The sequence below is a fragment of the Pygocentrus nattereri genome, chromosome 8, assembly GCF_015220715.1.
Source record: "Pygocentrus nattereri isolate fPygNat1 chromosome 8, fPygNat1.pri, whole genome shotgun sequence".
Lineage (NCBI taxonomy): Eukaryota > Metazoa > Chordata > Actinopteri > Characiformes > Serrasalmidae > Pygocentrus > Pygocentrus nattereri.
Genome location: NC_051218.1, coordinates 4,832,501 through 4,855,000, shown reverse-complemented (window position 1 = coordinate 4,855,000; position 22,500 = coordinate 4,832,501). Strand labels below are relative to the sequence as shown.

The 22,500-nt window shown below is 41.6% G+C and overlaps 1 protein-coding gene across 4 annotated transcripts in view; it reads left to right on the top strand.

The window, feature by feature from the left end:
• The window catches only part of sept15 (septin 15), a 67,801-nt gene that overhangs the window by 28,740 nt on the left and 16,561 nt on the right, over window positions 1–22,500 (top strand). For all 4 annotated transcript variants that reach the window (XM_017698861.2, XM_017698860.2, XM_017698858.2 and 1 more), the window contains exons 3-5: window positions 5,331–5,437; window positions 15,574–15,674; window positions 18,489–18,623. In XM_017698861.2, the coding sequence (XP_017554350.1) occupies window positions 5,331–5,437; window positions 15,574–15,674; window positions 18,489–18,623 (343 nt within the window). The remainder of the gene's footprint in view (window positions 1–5,330; window positions 5,438–15,573; window positions 15,675–18,488; window positions 18,624–22,500) is intronic.

The window sequence follows — 22,500 nt, the reverse complement described above, 5'->3', positions numbered from 1 at the left end:
GTTCTGGCTGTGGCTGCTGCTCCTGCCCCGGGGGTAAATTGTGGCCATTAGCATGTAGACAGGAAGAAAAGGAAGAAGAGATAAAAGGCAGGAATGCTTGGAATCTCTTGTGAAACCAACATGTCCATTTGTCTCTCAGTCTGCTCCTCATCTCCTCAGCTGTGTCTGATCCTGTCTTACAGACGCTCTTCACCCATCTGCCCAGTCTTCTCCCTGTATGACCGTTCACTCCCTCTTCATCTGCCTCTCCATCTGTGTGTGTGCAGATCTCCGTGTCCAACCTGTGGGTGATACTGGTCTTAATGAGTGGGGATGTACAGTGGGGGTTGGGACTCGGTGGTAATCACACTGTTTCATATTTGAATCACTCTGGAATAGAGTGTGACTCTGATTAAACAAAAGTGATCAGGTGTAAGTTAACAGCTGTACACAGGAAGGCTGTTTCACATATCCTGGCTCTGCAAGGCGTGAGCCATCAGGAACATCTTGCTTTTCCTTTTAGCGCTCATGTTGACAGGTCAGAGTATTCAAAATGCAAATATTACAAATAAAGTCCGTCATTAAGCAAAATTCTTGGAGATAAAGCCAGAGAGGCCAGGTTGAGATGGTTTGGACATGTGTTGAGGAGGAATAGTGGATATATTGGGCAAAGAATGTTGGAGATGGAGCTGCCGGGTAGAAGGAGAAGAGGTAGACCTCAGAGAAGGTTTATGGATGTAGTGAAGGTGGACATGGAGATGGTTGGTGTGAAAGTAGAGGAGGCAGTAGATAGGGCAAGATGGAGGCAGATGATCCGCTGTGGCGACCCTTAAAGGGAGCAGCCGAAAGAAGAAGAAGAAGAAGAAGAAGAAGAAGAAGAAGATTAAGCAAAATTCTAGTTAAACATGTGCTACATACACATTTGCTGGTAGCTCTACAGCAAGGGTGCCAAAACTTTTTGTCTTGGGGGACTGAAGTGCAATGTTTGTGGTGGGCAAATCAACAATATAGAAGTAAAGAGGGTAGGCAGATTTCGACTTTTGACATATGTATTTGATAACACTGGTCTAGTTTGTTACAAAAATACAGTTCTGGAAGAAAATATAAATTTATTAAGACAACATAGAAGTTTGTTTGTTTTCTCATTGGGTGAGGGGGTGGTTTTAGGGGTATTTCTGGTGGGCCAAATCAAATGCCATCATGGACCGACTGGTCTACAGGTTGGAAAATGATTACCCAATCACAGCTCAGAGAACCGCGGAGGGTAAACAAACATAATGTGCTCTTTTTATGAATTATTTCTGTGTTATGCCAATTAAACTCACTGTCTCTTTGGGGAAAGCATGTAACGGACAGATGCAGCATGTGCGAAACAGGCCTTATAATCAGAAAAATAAACATAATCTCTTATTTATTTGCATTTGTTAGGTTTTTTGTGTGTGTTATAAAGAAAGTGTCCAGACTTTGGCGAGTTGATCTCAGTGTGTATTAGGGCTTTTTAAACAGTTCCTATTTTAAAACTGTTTTGATTGGTGGTGTCACGACAGAAAGTCTTCGTGCCATCATGGAAGTTCCAGAAAGGCCTGAAAGTTCTCAAAACTGTCTTATGCAAATACAAGAATACAAATCATTTCTCCAGCTGTTCCTCATCAGAGCCGTTTTAGATTCTTCAGCATTTAAATATTTATTATTATCCTCACACTCGTCCAGCACCGTTCAATTTAGCAGCAAGATGACCACTGGGATAGCCAGATGTTCTCAGAATAATGCAAATCATTTTTATTTATTCCTGTTGCAGGGAGGGCTGAACGATTTGGGGAAAATATCTAATTGTGATTTTTCTGACTGATAATGCCATTGCAATTTAAACCTGATTATTTTCTATAAATTAATAGCCCTTGTGTGGTGTTTAGGTCTGTGGGACCCATTTTCTGTGTTTACCAAAAGAAAAAAATGATGTCATTTATTATTATTTCAGCCTCAGATTCTTGGCCTTTTCTCATTTTCTGTAAATAACATCACTCTGTTCACTCCCCCACATATTTATATTACACATGTGGTGTTGGGATGAACCCACGGGGAGTAAAAGTGTGGAGGTGCTGTGCCCTTCACTCTGTTCTCCTCCTACATGGCCTGCTGTTAGTCTCTGTGTGTATGTGTGTGTGTATGAGAGTGGGCAACATGGACAGGCTGCTGACTGGCTACAGCTGCTAAAATAGAACCCTACACACTTGTGGTGTTTTAAACATTTGGTATCTTAACGTAAATGTTTTTGTCTGTATTGATTTAAAACAACAGTAATGTGGCGGGTCCACCAGACCACTGAGTAACACACACATCAACACCACACAAGGGCTAATCTGCAGGCTGCTTTTCGTCACCAAGAAGACCAGACTGCCCGTTTGAACGCTCCATCAGATTAAACTTTTTTTGCTTAAAACTTGATAAGACAATGTTGAATAGTGCGGTCTTGAATCAAAATTGCAGCTCTTGTGATGTGAAAGTCGCACCTTTCTCATTGGGATTCTGATAACAAAAAAAAATAAATGAATACTTGTTCAGCCTTAATGTCAGGGCTCTGAAAAATCCTTGAAAAGTCTTACAAAGTCAATGGATTTAGAAATGTAAGGCCACAGTGCCTGAAAATGTGTTATGTTTAATTACTAGATGATGTCAAAAGACCAGGCTGAAAGGAGTCGTTGTGTTTATTAACTCGCTCAGCATTTTCTCCCCAACTAACAGAAGTTAAGTGATATTTACTGTGTATTAGAGCTTTTAAAACAAGTTCAGGTCTTTTTTTATCAGTAATCATGGTAGAAAGTCTTCAGACCATCCAGAAAGGCCTGCAAGTTTTTCTAGATTACAAATACTTCTCCACCCAGTTCTGCTCAGAGCTCTTGTAGTTTCTCCGGATGATTCGGTTTACGGTTAAACGGCAGTGATTCGGTTGGGGTTTTGACTCGAAGAGAAAGAGATGGATTGCGACTGAGAGAGAAGAAGTGAGAAGGATAGAGGAAGAGTTGGGATAGATGGAAAAAACTAGAGCTGGAGGGAAGAGAGAGGCCGAGAGCAGGAGTTTGTTTATTTAGGAACGTGTATGGACGTTCCACTGTGAACCGGTTCGTGTTGTTTTCCGTGGGCGATCGGAGCGCGTGTCGTTTGGAGAGATCACGTGGGCAAGTGTTTAATTAAAAGTGAGGATGGGGCTAATCGGGTCACTCTCAGCCTTCAGGGGGTCATGAAGGGGAGGGGTTGGAGCGAGAGAGATGGAGTCAGAAGTCAGAAACAGCTGTAAACACACAGCAATCATTGATCTTATTCCAACATTTGTGGAATTGAATAGGCTGATTTTGTCACTGGGCCTTTAAGACTGACTGACTAACCTAGCTCTGTGCGGATTGGCTGGACTGTATTGAGCCTCATTCAAAAAGCACTCAGAGGTGAAACACTCCATATAACTTCATTGTGAGTGGGCGGAGCTAAACTGCTGCAAGTTGAATAGGTGGATGCGAGTGAGTGACTTGGTTCTGGTGACATCACTCAAAGAGTGAATTCAGAACGGGCTGCTTTTGCAGCTTATTGTCCATATACGGACTTCATGGAGTGAAACGTTTGGAAACTTTAACAATGTTTATATTTAACTTCAAACTCCTTTATTTGAATAAAGCGAGGGAAATACAGTTTCTTCAATGGGCTCTTCAGTGACACGTCCCAGATGTGACCTCTGGTTATGATTTAACTAGACAGTTTGCTACCAGATAAGACACACACACACACACACACACACTCACGCACTGTCTCCAGTCCTCTGTTTAGTCAGCAGATAACACTCACACACAAAACCCTCCCACTGTCTGCTGAGTAAACTCGCACACACACCACACACCCCCTCCGGCCGAGAGGCCTAAAACACATACGGGTGAAGGGGGAGGTTGCTGACTGACCTGAGGGGCAAAAAGCTGGGGTGGAGACGGAGAAAGAGAGAAATCGGAGAAGAGAGAGAGAAAATGAAAATGATAGACAGACATAGAGAGAGAAAGAGAATGAAAGAGGGAGAGAATAAAAGAGAAAGTAAATCTGAGAGAGAGAGAGAATAAAGTGGACGTATAGACGTACGGACGTTAAGAAATGGGAGAAGAGCTAGAGACGTGTAATGTGAGATTGGTGAGACGGAGAGAGAGATAAAAAGAGAGAAAGAAGTGAGAAGAAAGACGTGTGAAGTTAGACGGGTGTAAAAAGAAGGACATGAGGGATAGAAAATGAACTAAGACGAGTCAGAGAGAGATTTAAAGTAAGAGGTGATATGGGGAGGTATAGAAAAAAAAAATAGATCACTCATGAGTGTGAGTGGTTTAAAATGGTTAAACATGTCAATGTAACATGAAACAAGGGAGAAAATGATTTATAGAAAAGCATAAAACAATAATAAAATAATATTTAATAAAAGATGAGGTAAACAGATTGTAGAGCTATTCTTGATAATGATTTCTGTTGTAGGCTGTACAAAGCTGTAAGATGCAAATGCGACTCTGAACGTGTGTGTGTGTGTGTGTGTGTGTGTGTGTGTGTGTGTGTGTGTGTGTGTGTGTGAGACGAGCCCCCTGCTATCATCAAAGCTCCTCTTTCCTCTCCAGCTCTTTTCAAAGTGACACCACACAGCCTCATAGCAATCCATCTTATGGACTCTCTCTTAACAGGAGCCTGTTCACCATACTGTGTGTGTTTGAGTGTGTGTACATGCACACAGATGTTGTGTGTGTATATATGTTAGAATATTTGCAGATGTGAGATTTGGTCTTATTGTTGCTGTGTTCAAAAAGGGACGAGAAGATTAAGATGTTCTGAAGTGTAATGGACTCGGCCGAGTCCGCTCTGGTCGGCTCTAGTTGGTCTGCAGGTTTTGGGTTAGTCAGAGTCGACAGCTGGGAGAGGATTCTGAGTGTGTGTGAGGGACATAGGCTGAGATCTTTTGACTCCTGACTGGGTTTCAGACCTTCGAACGTTTATCAAACAGATTAGATTTGTTTAAATCTGCCTCAGTCTGACTCAGTCTGACTCAGTCTGATTGGGTCCCATCAACAGCCCGTAAAGACTGAGAGTGCAAAAAAGTAAACAAAGAAAAAAGGCAAACATACATTCACATGTGTAGCAAAGCTTTTTAATTCATTGGCTTTATGAAGGGAACACAATTGAGTGTTGATCGTCTATTTTTATTGGTGAATTTATCATGATATTTGGTCAGTTTATCGTGAAATGTTCGCAAGATTTTGATATGATGGCAGCAATACGCGTGTTTTAAAGTTTGATGGTCCCGGGTGTTAATTTCTCTGATTTGCTGTTTTCTCTCCAAGGTGAGTCTGGACTGGGTAAATCTACACTCATCAACTCGCTCTTCCTGACGGATCTGTACTCTAAAGACTACCCTGGCCCCTCCCAGAGGATCAAAAAGACAGTGCAGGTAAGCCAGCTGACCTTCGCCTTACCACTGACTTCTCTTTCTCCTTGACCTGGATTCATATGGGTGTAAAGTCGCTTCGCGATTATTACCGTCAGACTGTAAAACTACACACTGCAGATTCATACTGGATTAAAATCACTCCACAATTATTACCATCAGACTGTAAAACTACACACTGCAGATTCATACTGGATTAAAATCACTCCACAATTATTACAGTCAGACTGTAAAACTACACACACTGCAGATTCATACTGGATTAAAATCACTCCACAATTATTACCGTCAGACTGTAAAACTACACACTGCAGATTAATACTGGATTAAAATCACTCCACAATTATTACCGTCAGACTGTAAAACTACACACTGCAGATTCATAATGGATTTAAATCACTCCACAATTATTACAGTCAGACTGTAAAACTACACACTGCAGATTCATACTGGATTAAAATCTCTCCACAATTATTACAGTCAGACTGTAAAACTACACACTGCAGATTCATACTGGATTAAAATCACTCCACAATTATTACAGTCAGACTGTAAAACTACACACTGCAGATTCATACTGGATTAAAATCACTCCACAATTATTACAGTCAGACTGTAAAACTACACGCTGCAGATTCATACTGGATTAAAATCACTCCACAATTATTACCGTCAGACTGTAAAACTACACGCTGCAGATTCATACTGGATTAAAATCGCTCCACAATTATTACAGTCAGACTGTAAAACTACACACACTGCAGATTCATACTGGATTAAAATCACTCCACAATTATTACAGTCAGACTGTAAAAATACACACACTGCAGATTCATACTGGATTAAAATCACTCCACAATTATTACAGTCAGACTGTAAAACTACACACACTGCAGATTCATACTGGATTAAAATCACTCCACAATTATTACAGTCAGACTGTAAAACTACACGCTGCAGATTCATACTGGATTAAAATCACTCCACAATTATTACAGTCAGACTGTAAAACTACACGCTGCAGATTCATACTGGATTAAAATCGCTCCACAATTATTACAGTCAGACTGTAAAACTACACACACTGCAGATTCATACTGGATTAAAATCACTCCACAATTATTACAGTCAGACTGTAAAAATACACACACTGCAGATTCATACTGGATTAAAATCACTCCACAATTATTACAGTCAGACTGTAAAACTACACGCTGCAGATTCATACTGGATTAAAATCGCTCCACAATTATTACAGTCAGACTGTAAAACTACACACACTGCAGATTCATACTGGATTAAAATCACTCCACAATTATTACAGTCAGACTGTAAAAATACACACACTGCAGATTCATACTGGATTAAAATCACTCCACAATTATTACAGTCAGACTGTAAAACTACACACACTGCAGATTCATACTGGATTAAAATCACTCCACAATTATTACAGTCAGACTGTAAAACTACACACACTGCAGATTCATACTGGATTAAAATCACTCCACAATTATTACAGTCAGACTGTAAAACTACACACACTGCAGATTCATACTGGATTAAAATCACTCCACAATTATTACAGTCAGACTGTAAAACTACAGACACTGCAGATTCATACTGGATTAAAATCACTCCACAATTATTACAGTCAGACTGTAACACTACACACACTGCAGATTCATACTGGATTAAAATCACTCCACAATTATTACAGTCAGACTGTAAAACTACACACACTGCAGATTCATACTGGATTAAAATCACTCCACAATTATTACAGTCAGACTGTAAAACTACAGACACTGCAGATTCATACTGGATTAAAATCACTCCACAATTATTACAGTCAGACTGTAAAACTACACACACTGCAGATTCATACTGGATTAAAATCACTCCACAATTATTACAGTCAGACTGTAAAACTACACACACTGCAGATTCATACTGGATTAAAATCACTCCACAATTATTACCGTCAGACCGTAAAACTACACACTGCAGATTCATACTGGATTAAAATCACTCCACAATTATTACCGTCAGACTGTAAAACTACACACGCTGCAGATTCATACTGGATTAAAATCTCTCCACAATTATTACAGTCAGACTGTAAAACTACACACGCTGCAGATTCATACTGGATTAAAATCACTCCACAATTATTACCGTCAGACTGTAAAACTACACGCACTGCAGATTCATACTGGATTAAAATCGCTCCACAATTATTACAGTCAGACTGTAAAACTACACGCACTGCAGATTCATACTGGATTAAAATCACTCCACAATTATTACAGTCAGACTGTAAAACTACACGCTGCAGATTCATACTGGATTAAAATCACTCCACAATTATTACAGTCAGACTGTAAAACTACACACACTGCAGATTCATACTGGATTAAAATCACAGACTTTATCAGTAATGACTAATGAATTGTAGAACCTCCCCTTGTTGAACTAATCTAGCGCTTAGTCTTGTGAATTTCAGTGTCTGATGTTGATGAAATGTTATTTCTTTCAGTGACTCCTCAAACTGATCTCAGATCAGCTCTGTGAGGAGGAGCCACAGCTGGCTTCTACAGCCTCTGGCTAGGCCTGATCAAATGTTCACAGAGCTCCTGCTGTTCCTGAGGGGAAAAGGCCAGAGCAAAGGCTCCCAGACCCTGGAAAGGAGAAGGGACCGAGTTTTGTCCATATAAGGAGATGATAAACAGAGAGGATGGATTTTAGAGCTGGAGTTCAGCTGGGTTTTTGGGGTGGGGGGTCGAGATGGAGGAGGGGACGCTAGCTGGGAGTTTGAAGGAGAGATGGGATTCGAGTTGAGCGTTTCTGTCATTTGAGTGTTTTCGGGGAGGATGGGAGGAGGTGGCGGCGTTGACATTCCAGCAGTGGCCAGCAGGGTTCGGTGAGAGGTCAGGAATGTTCCCATGAAACCCAACACCCAGTGAAGCCGCTGTCCCAGCTTTCCCAGCCCAGCTGGCGGTCCCTAAACTCACCCTGTGACCTCCTCTGGTTGGATGGGTGAGAGGCACGCCCGGTAAGTCTAGCGGCCGTGACCATCAGACCCAGCGGCAGGACTGAGGAGCAGCTGCTGGGGGTTGGAGGTTGGAACTCATTCCCACCTTGTCCTTCCAAGCTGTGTGTTCTAGATAGCTTCTGATGGAGCTTCATTTGTTTTTGGAGGCCGCCTTTACATTTTAGCTACCAAAGATCTCCGCTGTGCTCATTTGTGATCAGCTGGACTAACATGAACACTGTAGATGGGAATTCAGTGCTGGGCTGATTTTTTTTTTTTTTCTTGCTTTGGAAGAACCACCATAGTAACATCATAGTTCTCCATCAGTGGAGTCTGTCACTTGGCACATGTGCCGACACCCCAGTGCCATGCTATTGCTGCTAGGGATGTGGGTACTCGGGTACTCGGTTAACCATGCGAGGTGCCAGCATTCGAATATTGAAATCACTATTTGGGTCCTTGTTCCAGTTCATCACAGAAAGACAAAGAACACATACAGACCACTAATTCAATAAACTGCACTCATAGGTTTTATTAGGACTGTAAAATATTACGATATTGCTCATATTTGTGATTATGTATTACACTGTGCTACTCCAAACCCTGAGTGCCTAAACGTTGCTAAGGATGTGAATGAGAAGGATGTTACTAACTAAGCTACCTCGCCTAGCTGATGGTAACTCTGTCCAGGATCAGTGGAAATATATTCCTCAGACAAACCAGCATGTTGGCACATCGTCCACTGTGTGTGGACCTTGTGTGGAAACAGTGAGCCCTCAGCATCGTCTAGTGTTGGTAAGCGATTAGCTGTAGTTTTAGCTCATCCTGAAGAGGAGCCTGCATTACTACAACAGCACAGAACCTGCAGATTTTCCTCGTCTTTTTTTGTATGATAAATTTAGGGAAAATATTAAGTAAAAACAAAAAAAAAACCTTGTCAGAAATGATTTATGTAGGTTGGTTTATGTGAAATTCAAACTCACAAAGCAGCTCTTACCAGGAGCATCTGAGGTTATTCAGGTTCCTCTCAGAACATAATTTGATTTGTTAGATGCTCATTTGCATATTGCAGCAGTATCACTGTCAAAAATGCTGAGAACAGTTTACAAACAATATATTGTATAATATCAGGTGGTGCGGTGGGTAGTGCTGTCACCTCACAGCGAGGAGGGCCTGGGTTCGATTCCCCAGCCGGGTGGCCAGGGTCCTCTCTGTGTGGAGTTTGCATGTTCTCCCCGTGTCTGTGTGGGTTTCCTCTGGGTTCTCCGGTTTCCTCCCACAGTCCAAAGACATGCAGTCAGGCTGATTGGACATGCTACATTGCCCCTAGGTGTGAGTGACTATCTGTGTCTGTCTGCCTGCCCTGTGATGGACAGGCGACCTGTCCAGGGTGTATCCTACCTTCCACCCAATGACCGCTCCAGCACCTCCCACGACCCTGAGGGAGAAGCGGCTTAGAAAATGGATGGACGGATGGATGGATGTTGTATAATGTATAAGTCCAAACCCGTTTTCATTCAGTTGTGGAAGGTGTTTCAGATTATAGCATATTTCACTGTACACTCTTGTTCCTTATGGGCTCTTTAGGAAAGAAAATGGTTCTATGTAGATAAAAAGGGGTCTTTGCATCATGAAAAGGTTCTTCAGATTGATGGAGAATGTGCTGTAGATGGTTGTATATAGAACCTTTTTTTGAAAATTGTTCTATAGAGAGGACCCAAAAGGGTTCTTCTATAGTTACAAAGTCAATCTTGTTACAATAAACTTTAAATAAAACTACCATGTTCTGAGAAGATGCTGAATAACCTCAGATGCTCCAGGTAAGAGTTGTTTTGGGAGTTTTGAGTGAATCATTTCTGTCGAGATGTTGCAGGTCTTCTTTTTATTTCTAACTCATTTTTCCCCCCGCAGTTTCAGCTCCGGTTGAGTTCTTCGGCACTTTTGGACGACAGTCGTATTTGCACTTTGCTCATAGTGAGGCTGGATGCACACTGTCCCTTTGTTAGTCTCTGGGTTTGAGTTGAGCTACATCAGCCTGTGCTCACTTAACAGAGCTGTTCAAACGTCCAGCAGGCACAGTTCACTCTCTCACTCTCTCTCTCTCTCACACACACACACACACACACACACACCTTCTAATCCGCTTCTCCTTCTGGGTTGCGGGGAGTGCTGGAGCCTATCCCTGCGGTCATCGGGCGGAAGGCAGGATACACCCTGGACAGGTCGCCAGTCCATCGCAGGGCAGACAGACAGACACATTCACTCACACCCAGGGGCAATTTAGCACGTCCAATTGGCCTGCCTGCATGTCTTTGGACTGTGGGAGGAAACCCACGCAGACACAGGGAGAACATCCAAACTCCACACAGAAAGGACCCTGGTCACCCGGCCGGGGAATCGAACCCAGACCCTAGTAGGCCAGGCCCTACCAGTGATAGTAGGAACCAGACGTCCACCTCAAAAATCTGTTTTTATGATCATCTCATATACCGGCTGAACTTTTTGGAGTTAGGTTTGTGGTTTTTGATGGCAAATCTAAATGTTACACCGGTTCCACCTTATCAAATCTCACTAAAACCAAATAAGGGTTTGATGCGAAGGTCCATATTGTTTATGGTGAAAACGTCTTCAGGTACAGTAGTATTACTTTTTAGCGGCATCACTCGCTCCTAATGCGCCGACCCTTTTCAGTGCTGTTTAAGTCTGTCTGTCTCTGTGTGTATTTCTGTGTGTAGGTGCGGTCAGTTTAGCCGGCCTGTGCAGACAGCAGTGAGTGTATTTATACTCCCAAACAATCTCTTGAGTTTGTCAAAACAGCCCCGTCTTGGCCGCTGGGATGGCGGTGGATGGAAGGCGGACATTTTTGTGGGATTTTTTGCTGCTGGCGTGAGTCAAACACGCAGTTAGACACGGCTCATAACCATGCAGTGAAGCTGAGAGGAGGGGGCAAGTGTACTTAAGGTTGTTTATTTCTCTCTCTCTCTCTCTCTCTCTCTCTCTCTCTCTCTCCTTTAAAAGCCCATGTCCTACATTTTCCCTGTAGTTTTGTCCTACTTGTGACATTTGTGTGGGCTTGTGTACCAAAAACAGTCATAAATCAAAGTTCTTTCATTCATTTCTGCACGACGGCTTTCCAGCCTTTCTTTATCTCTTATGTTATGCTTTCACTCACGCATTTTCTCGGCTGGATCCCTCTGGTCGCTGCTGGTGGGCGTTTCTACATCCTTTCTGTTATAGAAATTTGCACGCGCTTCTGCCAGATGTGTGTTTAACCTACAGATGTGCCAAAGATGAAACTGAGGAATAACAAAGCTGAATTTTGCATGAAATTTTGCGATCAGATTTGAATGCATACAACCTGGGTGAATAAAGTCCAGTGAAAACAACATAAACTTGCACATTCATACATTTTGTATGTTTCAGAAAGCATTACTTATTCACAAAAGCTGGAACGTTAGTTTTCAGTCTCACTGACTAAGCAGTCAACCTACAAGGTGACATCCCACATAAATTAAAATAACGCGTGGCCACAACTTAGTAAGGCATGGGAATGAGATAATGAAGTCATGGCCACGACTTAGTAAAGCGTGGGAACGAGTTTATGCCTTGCTAAGTCATGACCACGCATTAGAATCACTTTCACACTCCTTACTAAGTTGTGGCCACAACTTTACTATCTTGTTCCCACACCTTACTTTGTTGTGGCCAGGCATTATTTTTATATATACACGATGCCACCAGCCGGGCTCCGCATCCCTTCAAATCTTCATTGTAAACAATGTTTATAAAAACACATTTTCATTATGTCATGAATATGAAGAAGAGAAAGAGCCTGTTATCTGATTGGCTGAGCGCATCAGCAGCTGGACTCATTTGCATAAAGTCGAATGTTTTTGGTGCAGGTCCGACAGAGCTCTCCGTTAAAATGAATAGGAATGGCATAGATGTAAGTTGGCCCATGCCGTTAGAATTAAACAGGCTGTTTTTGTTGGTTTAGCTTTAAGTCTGATATGTAAATGAGCTTTGTTCTAATTGGCTTATTCTTCAGGGTGTATTTTGGTGGTTCCATCTGACTTTTTGTGACCAAATCATAAGGCAAATTATTCAGTAACTGCATGAAAAAAGTGCAAATTTTTATTTTATTCTTTTATTTTTGTGTGTAAAAGCCCCTCAAATGAACAGAACATGCATTTTATGATCTACACATATCACTATACGCTTACAATTTACTGTTGAAAGCATTTTTTTAATAATTATTTCATAAAAGTAATGTTTCCAGAGCAGATCACTGAAGAGACGCCGTCTGTTTATAGTTTAGAGCCCAGATTTGGGGAAAAACGGGTCGAGGTGTCCTTGAGCAAGACGCCTAACCCCCAACTGCTCCCTGGGCGCTGCAGATTGGGCTGCCCACCGCTCTGGGCAAGTGTGCCCACTGCCCCCTAGTGTGTGTGTGCTCACTAGACTGTTTCACTTCACGAGTGGGTTAAATGTGGAGGTGAAATTTCCCCGTTGTGGGACTAATAAGGGTCACTTAATCTAATTAATCTTAATCTATTATCCTCATACGACGCGCAGCTTCTGAATGTATCTTATGAAATATGAACGTTATGAAGAATATGACGAAGTCCGGTTTGGACCCACTGGAGGTTCAACATGAATGGGCGGAGCTAAACTCCTCCTGTAGCTGGATATACGTAAATATGTTTGTGACGTCACAAAAACAGTGACCTCAAAATGCCTTGTTTTTGCAGCGTAGTTTCCGTGTGTAGACTAAACGGGACTGAGTTTTAAACTCATACTACACCAAACTCGGTCCAGAACAGCGAAGAACATTCAGTCTTCCATGAAATGAACCCGTCTCTCTGTCGCTGTTGAAACGAATGTCTGTCTGTGTCGATCAGATAACATTGTTTGTATTAGCATGTCTGTCAGGGTGTGTGTGTGTGTGTGTGTGTGTGTAGAGGAGAGAAAGAAAGAGAGACAGAAAGTTAGACTTTGCCATAGAGGGTCAGCCAAAAATAACCGTGTCTGTGAGAACGCAGTGCGGTGAAGGGAGAGCAGCTGAAATAACTGCAGGAAATGATGCAGCTGAGGATCTACTATGAGGAACCAGCGATAAACATCTCACCCTCAGGCCCTCACTGTGTCTTTGACCAGACACAAGCGTGCACGGATAGCCCGTCGACTGCGTGTTCACGTCAGAGAGCAGTCTGTGGTTGTGTCAGCGCTCTGAGGTGTTATCGGTCGTGTTGCTGGTCAGCACTGCAGCTGCACTCAGCCTGGCGGTTGTTTGTTCCTCAGTGTGACGTTCTTACTGTCGTTTTGCTGTTTAGATCAAACTGTAAGTACACAGCAGACGTGGGAGATACAGCAAAATATATATCACCACCATATTTTGAGCCGTTTTAATGACACGATATTCATCAAAGTATTTAGGTTTTCTGAAGTTTAATAAGCTGAAGAGATAAAGAACCAATAGTGCCATTATGTATAAAGATCGATCAAAACTATGAATGGACTAAATATTATTCAGCACTTAACACTGGATGAAGTTCATCAGGACTGATTAAGTAATTAAGCTCTCTCTGTAATGAAGTGTAGAGGTGTATATTTTATAATATATATATATATATATATATATATATATATCGCTGCTGTCGGGAAAAAAAACCTCGTATCTCTAAAATGGAAATTTTACAGGGGAAGAAAAAAACATACATACTTTCAATGTAAGTCAATAGAACCAGAATTTTTTCCAAGACATTTTTGGCCGTTTATTTTGGTCCATCTTTGCTGAAATTTACACACGACATAAAGGCTGATATGCATTTTCATATTATGTCAAACGAAGGTTTTATTCTGACGTGTGTGTGTGTGTGTGTGTACACATAAACACATACATACACACACACACACACACGTCAGAATAAAACCTTCGTTCGGACATACAGGCCTCTTCATTGTAAGTAAAAGCCCAAAATTACTTGGAAAAATTCCATAAAAAGTTATTGTTTTGGAGACACAAGGTTTTGTTCAGGCAATATATATATATATATATATATATATATGTGTGTGTGTGTGTGTGTGTGTGTGTGTGTGTGTGTGTGTGTTTTATTTATATATATATATATATATATATATATGTATACACACACACACACACACACACACACACACACACACACACACACAGTGTCTCACAGTTTATCACAATAATGATAAATATCATATAGCCAACATCTATATCACTGTTAATCATGTAGTTCATTATATTATGAATTATATTTACATTAGATTTAAGTATTTATGGTCTTTACAAGCGGTTTCTGTGCTTCTACCTTTCTCTGTTTTGTTGTCGAAAACATTGATAAAAATATAACGGACATTTAATGTTTTTCTTTTTGCAAAACAAGACTGAACACAACCGTAACTTCATCAAATTTCAATCGCCATAAAATCTCCTCGCCTGCTTACAAACTCAAAGCACCGGCACGCTCCACACCGCTTCGCCACTCGTTTCGCTGAGCCGTGAGTCACAAATCGCTCCTATAAAATGACGCCGCGGTTTTCTTATTGTGGTGTTAACGGACGTTTGTTGGGTGTTTTCCTGCAGCGATTCCTACACGTTTTAATACCGTGCAGGTTTGATGTGTTTTGTGGAATGTGTGATGCCCTCAGCAGAGCGGGTTCTGTACAGTGCTGAAAAAAGGTTCTAAGACCTGTATCAGTAGCAGAACCCATTCTGCACGAAATTATATGATGTGCAAAGAAACATTAATGCATTCAGATGGTTATTTGAGTGTTTATGATTCATTGCCTTTGCTTGTCTTTTTGAATGTCTTTGGGATTGATATGAGATCACCGTCCAGTGACAAGCGGACAGGATGTTGCTGAACAGATTTTATGATTGTAGTTTTAGCTGGACGCAGTTCTCTGGGAGGTCTAATTGTTTGTTGTCTCTTATTTTGGAAGCACACAGCTCACAAAAGAAACACCAGCACTAATTCAAACCACCATGAAACATCCAGAAATGATATTTCAGGGAAAACATGTAAGAGTTTTATTTTAATATGGGTGTAATAAGCTCTTCTGATTGGTTCTTTAGGTGGAGCAGTCCAAAGTGCTAATTAAGGAGGGTGGCGTGCAGCTCACACTGACCATTGTGGACACACCAGGGTTTGGCGATGCCGTGGACAACAGCAACTGGTGAGTCGCTTTCCATACATGGACATTTTAGGCCTGGAAGGACCTTTTTTAAGGAGTTTTTGGGATGCTTGTAGCCCCATTGGAACGTTTTAAAGAGTATCTTTAGCCTCGGACTTCAGAGTGAAGATGCTGTGGGGTCGTGGTCAGAAGGACGATGTGCTGTTATAAACATCATCAATCCTGTCCCACTGTGATTTCTGAGTATATCATCAGGGTGAAGGGTGAATCTTAGCGGTGTCGGCAGATAGTTGCTTTAAAAAATGATCATATTTGATGATGTGTCTTATTTATTCTGGAAGAGCAGAACATGTTCAGCACTGTGCCAAAGTTTTAGGCATCTAAGCAAATGTTTAACCAGTTGACCTCAGCAGTGAGTTTATCACAATATACATTAGAATAAAGTCGTATTCATAATTCAAATAAACATAAAAACAGTAAAAAGTAACGAGAATTTCTCGGGTCCATATTTTTCCTGGACACCTTCACAGCCGCCACAGAGACTCGTTAATATCATCAATGACATCATGAGCTCAATTTACTGAGCACTGATTGGTCAAACCAGGAGCTGCTTTTTAACTACATATAATACTGGACTTCCTCGAGGAGAGGCTCGGAGATGGGTAAACACACGAACACACAAACATCCAGAAAATCAGTAATTATTATTCATATATTAATATCATCATTATTAATTAATATTCTATACATTTTGTTTATTCAAATATTAACACTTTTCTCAGCAAATAAACACAAACTACACAAATAAACAGATTTAGAAAATGTGTCTTGGGTGCCTCAGACTTTCGCACAGTACTGTAGGTGACGCTGGGTTCCTATGCAAAAATATGTATTTTATTAGGGTTGGGAAGGCTGACGGAATTACTGTTGGGAATTACTGTCAGAAATGATGTCACAAAATATTACAATAAGCTTTTTCAAGCATATTGTGGAGCACATAACAATTTCCAAGTGCATGTTTTATTACAGAAAGATCATATTTAGTCCTGTTTAATTGGATTTTGTGTGTGAAATGTTATATACTAATAAATGGATTCAGAGGTTTTTATAGTATTTTTTAAGTGAAGCTTTACTTTCTGTTACCCGATCTCAGAAAAAGGACATATTGTGAAATATTGTGTATTGTGTAAACTCTTTGCTTCTTAGTATTGTGACATTATGCCAAATTGCCCAACTCAATTCTACTGTATTCATAAGCCTGAACATGTTATAATTCTCCATAGCTTTAGTAGATACATTCTTAAGCAAAAACAATAACCAAACCCAAAATATAATGATGGATTTGGTTGATCAGAGTCCAGATTTAAACCCTATCGAGAGAATTTGGTGTCACATTAAACCCAAACTAGCCCAGCAATGGTTTTCAGCTGTTTGAGGCCGTCAGTGCTGAGTGGGAAGATTCCCACTCTGTGTCTATAAAACTTCAACATTTAAAGAAATGAAAGGGCAAAATTGTCACGTATGAACTAATTTTATTTTTTGATGAATGATTTGCTGTTAAAACCATTAAAGGTTTGATTTGCCGTTTTGGGGGGCGTGGCCCGTTTTTTCTGCCCAGGAATCTACACGGATCAGGCATAACATCATGACCACCTCCTTGTTTCTACGCTCATATCAGCTCCACTTACTGTATAGGAGCACTTTGTTACAGTTACAGACTGCAGTCCATCTGTTTCTCTGATACTTTGTTAGCCCCTTTTACCCTGTTCTTCAGTGGTCAGGACCCCCATGGACCCTCACAGAGCAGGTACTATTTGGGTGGTGGATCATTCTCAGCACTGCACTAACAATGACGTGGTGGTGGTGTGTTAGTGGGTGTTGTGCTGGTCTGAGTGGATCAGACAGCAGTGCAGCTGGAGTTTTTAAACACTGTGTCCACTCACTGTCCACTCTATTAGACACGCCTACCTTGTCGGTCCATTTTGTAGATGTAAAGTCAGAGACGACAGCTCATCTGCTGCTGCACAGTTTGTGTTGGTCATCCTCTAGTCCTTCATCAGTGGTCACAGGACACTGTTGGCTGGATAGTTTTGGTTGGTGGACTGTTCTCAGTCCAGCAGCGACACTGAGGTGTTTAAAAACTCCAGCAGCACTGCTGTGTGTGATCCACTCAGACCAGCACAACACACTAACACACCACCACCATGTCAGTGGGGCTGAGACTGACCCACCACCCAAATAGTACCTGCTCTGTGAGGGTCCTGGGGTAAAAGGGGGTAACAGAGTATCAGAGAAACAGATGGACTACAGTCTGTAACTGTAGAACTACAAAGTGCAGCTATACAGTAAGTGGAGCTGATATGAGCATAGAAACAAGGAGGTGGTCAGAATGTTATGCCTGATTGGTGTAATGTTTCATGTATCAGCATCAACAGATTTGTATAAGAAATATCAGCATCGGCCAGCAAGTCTCATATTTAGTACTTTTAGAACACTGACCAACTGCATGTAACACAAAAAGGACTGACTGATAACTAATCCTGTATGAAAGTTTAGGAACAGTCTATAGTAACTGTATAAACTGCGTAGTAACAGGTAACTGACTGGATTTTAGCCCATGATGTTATTATTCAGAGCCATTTTTAATGTGGCCCCACAGTTTTATCTGACCATCTTATTCCTTATCAAACTAAAACATGCCAGAAAGTATTGCCGTGTTACATATTGATCATGTCAAAGTGGCCCGGGGACTTTTTACGTTCCACTTTCTCCTCTGACCTTCTGACCTTCTGCCAGTCATTCACTAATTTTTTTTCTCCTCTTATTCGTCTCTCACTCTCTCTTTCCCTCCTGCAGCTGGCAGCCAGTCATCAACTACATCGACAGCAAGTGTGAGGATTTCCTGAATGCTGAATCGCGGGTGAACCGAAGACAAATGCCAGATAACCGGGTGCACTGCTGCCTGTACTTCATCGCCCCCTCTGGCCATGGGTGCGTACTGCAGCCACAAAGGCTGACACAAATCCACCTCCTCCTTCTGTAGCTCTAAATAGACTCTCATATGAAAGGGGAAATGTGTAGATTCGCTCAGCTGTATGAGCGTGAGAACAAGAAGGAGTGACAGTGTGACTCAGGGCAGGAGTGGGCTGCATTGAAAGCCTTGTAGATCCAGTGGAGCATTACTTCTAATCTCTGACGTCACAGTGATTCAGTGCAAATATTACAGCAATAATCCATGAGAGGCTGTGTGTTACTGCAATTTTATTATGTGTCGGGTGTTCTAAGTCATTGTTAATAATAACATAAACAGGTATTCTGCCAAGAAATGTTTTTCCTTTAGAGTATGGTATTGTTGCCAAGCAACCATGGACCGCTGAATAGAGGTGGGTAATCCAGGTCCAAAAAGTAAAAACCCACCCCAGGATTTTGTTCCAACTGCTTGACTTCTCTAATTTGCTCAGACCAGCAGCAAAGGTGTTCAGGCAGTTGGAACAAAATCCTGGGGAGGTTTTTTACTTTTTGGACCTGGATTACCCGCCTCTACAGCTGAATGAGAAGAAAGTTTGGTTGGCCATCGCTTATTTAACATTTGTCATATAACAGTGGACATACGCATAACACAGCACTGTTTAATGCAAGAACTTTTGCTTTATAAGTAGTTTTTGGTCACCAAATCGCCACTCCGAGTCTTCTTTAGCACCAACCGAGTGGCGCTGCTCTTCTCCCTCTGGGGCTGAATGTCAAACGGCTCCCTGCTCCCTACATAGTGCACTACATATGAGTGATACTGGATCCTGCAGCCCAACAGAGCAAACTACAGCTAAGAAACAGTCATTTGGTACTCAGACACGTCCACACTGGATAAATGATGCACTGTTTGGCTGGAATTTCTAAACTTTAACAGCTAGAACACTATTTAGGGAGTACAGAGCCGTTTGGGATTCAGACTTCTGACCGAAACAAACATTTGAATTCAAGTCTGTGATATTATTGGATATTGGATAGTAGTGAATATTGGAGTTGTTTAGCATGTTTGCTATCTTTTAGCCTGGTAGCTGGCTGACCAGCCCAGTTCTAGTTAAGGGCATAAGTGTTCAGCCCCTCAGTTTAAACCAAGGACAGATTCTTACTTCATTAGTACGCTCGGTTCTCCATGAGAGCAGCATTAGAGCCGGTTGCTGTGATGTGGTCATAGGTGTGTGAATGTCACGGCTCAACCAATCAGATGTTAGAACCGAAACTATACATCTTAGAAGATTCTATAAGGAGCAGTTTGGTGCATTATGGGATCTCTAGCTGAGTTTGGAATCGCTCCCTGTTGGATAAGTAGTACTGTATTGTGTGTCCTGCCTTTGTTAGCGTTCTGAGTCTCCAGTCAGTGGAATAGTGAATCAGTCCCAACACAGTGTCACATTTCAACATTAAAGCAAGAGAAAGGGCTGGCGAGTTGAGCTCGTGTCCAGCACAGTTTAGTGATCAGTTTCCTGACCTGGCAGTTAACTGCAGGGCTAAATGAGGTGCGTTTGAGGACGAGAATCACCAAACTGTGCTGGACACTCCAGGACTGGAGCCAAAGGGCTGTTTATCTAGTAACGAATTCATTTTCACATTTTCACGTGGGTCAGTTGAATTGTAAACAGGATGTTGTGGAGCTTTACGTGACTCGGTGGAAGCACGTGCTCGCCTTCACTCTCCCAGCTTGGTAGCGTAGTGTGTTGGAGACGTAACTGGACTGGAGAAAACAAAATATGTGTGTGTGTGTAATATATCTATCTATCTATCTATCTATCTATATATATATATATCTATATATATATATATATATATATATATATATATATATATATATATATATATATATATATATATATAGAGAGAGAGAGAGAGAGAGATTGAGATTCTAAGCCACTGCTCCTTCTGGGTCAAAGTGGGGTGCTGGAGCCTATCCCAGCTGTCATTGGGCAAAAGGCAGGATACACAGTGGACAGGTCACCAGTCCATCACAAGGCACACACAGACATACACACTCACTCACACATTTTTATATATATATGTATGTATGTATATATATCTCATCCCAGTCACATATGTCACAGACTATTAATGTGGTCTATTCTAATAACTTGTCTTGACTGAACCTTCAGACGCATAAATCAGGAGGCATTAGTGTATATTTTACTACCTCTACTATATTCTGGGACGCAGTGAAGCAGCAGAGTGTCAGAGTTTGGCGTAGATGCAGCCCCCCTGCTCCATGACCCAAAAACATTAGGTAACGGCCTCTAGACTGAGCCGCTCTGCGGAGGATGAGACATGATGACTCTTTCTTGCTCGCTCCTATTCAGATAATCGGCCAATCAGAGGCAGCCTCTCCCTGAATCCTCAGGGGTCAGCTTCTTCCAGACTGACACTTTATTTTTAGCTAAGAAAGCTGAAGATATGCAGCCCTGATGTGAAGCGGCAGGGTATGAGTAGTTGATACTGGGGGTGGGCAGTATGTTGAGATAAATGATGCCTCAATAAGCCACACTGTGTTTACAGAGCGTATTATGGACAGCACTTTAGAGTTTAGAGCACATGTTTCATAGCAAAGAGAGCTTCATTAATCCTTTTTAAATGGTGCACCACAGTATTTGCATAAAATCATTGCATTTATAGTTGTTGATGGTGATTTTAAAATGTGGGGCTTTAATAGAACAAACCTCAGAAAAACAACATATTGTGTATTGTAAAAATGTCTTTAAGTATTGCAATATTTTATGTTTCCATGTCTCATGTGCCTCTGTTTGGTACAGCAATTGCTGTGTGTTATTCTATGGAATTACCAGATGCTCAACATACAGTATGTAGTTATCAGAACATACAGTACTTTGTAAAAGTCAGAAGAGCAACCTTCATTTTTTTATTTCTGTTCAAAACTGACATTAAGTACATGTTATTCTTCTTTCAGCACTGGGGAAAGAAATACATATTTTACTACAAATTAAGGCTTAACAACTAAATCTGCTCTCAGCTGTGTTCAGTCAGTGAGTCACACTTTCCCTTCATTCCAGCTTCCACTCTTTTGAGGAGCCTCACTTTCAGCTCCTCAAAGAATCTGCAGACACGCCTCCAAAGCTGTCTTAGAAGCTGGTTGGCTGGTTGATGATTTTCTGACGTAATCAAACCCATTCAGTGGTGTTGAGGTCTGGACTCTGGGGTGGTCAGTCAATTGTTCAGCTTCTTTGTTTGATGTGTCCGTCTCCTTTTCTCAGTGAGGTTCTTCTTGATCAGCTACACATCCTTTCAGACCCACAGCGCTGAGTGGTCTTCTCACAGTGGAAGGATGGACAGAAACTCCTGTGGATGTTTTCAGATCTGAAGCAGCTTGATGTTCTCCTCTCTCTCAGAGATGAAAGCTTTAAGTGCTGTTTATCTGGTGGGGGCAGTTTTGGTGTCAGTCAGGTCTCCCTGGTGGTTGTTATGAGCCACGTTTTCTCAGTGGCTTTTAATTATTGTTTTGCACTCCAGCTTTGAAAAGTCTTTCCACTTATTTCAGTAGCTCATTTTGTGATTGTGAGCTCAAATTTAATGTGGAAAATCCAATAACTTTCGCTGGAGGCCACGTACCCAGCATCAATGCATTCAGCACAGAAAAACGCTGAACCCAAACATGCTATGGAAAATGTTGACCGTGGTCTCAAACAGCTGTGAGTTTTCCATAAAGACTTTTTTGGCGTGACACTGTGCACCGCAGCAGCTTCCATGTCTCTGTAACCTCTGGAGCTCTGGTTAATGCTTCACATTCCCGAGATGCATAAACTGCCCCTCGATTGCCCCCTATCTCTCCGCTGTATACACACACACACAGAGTGCATAGAGAAGAACC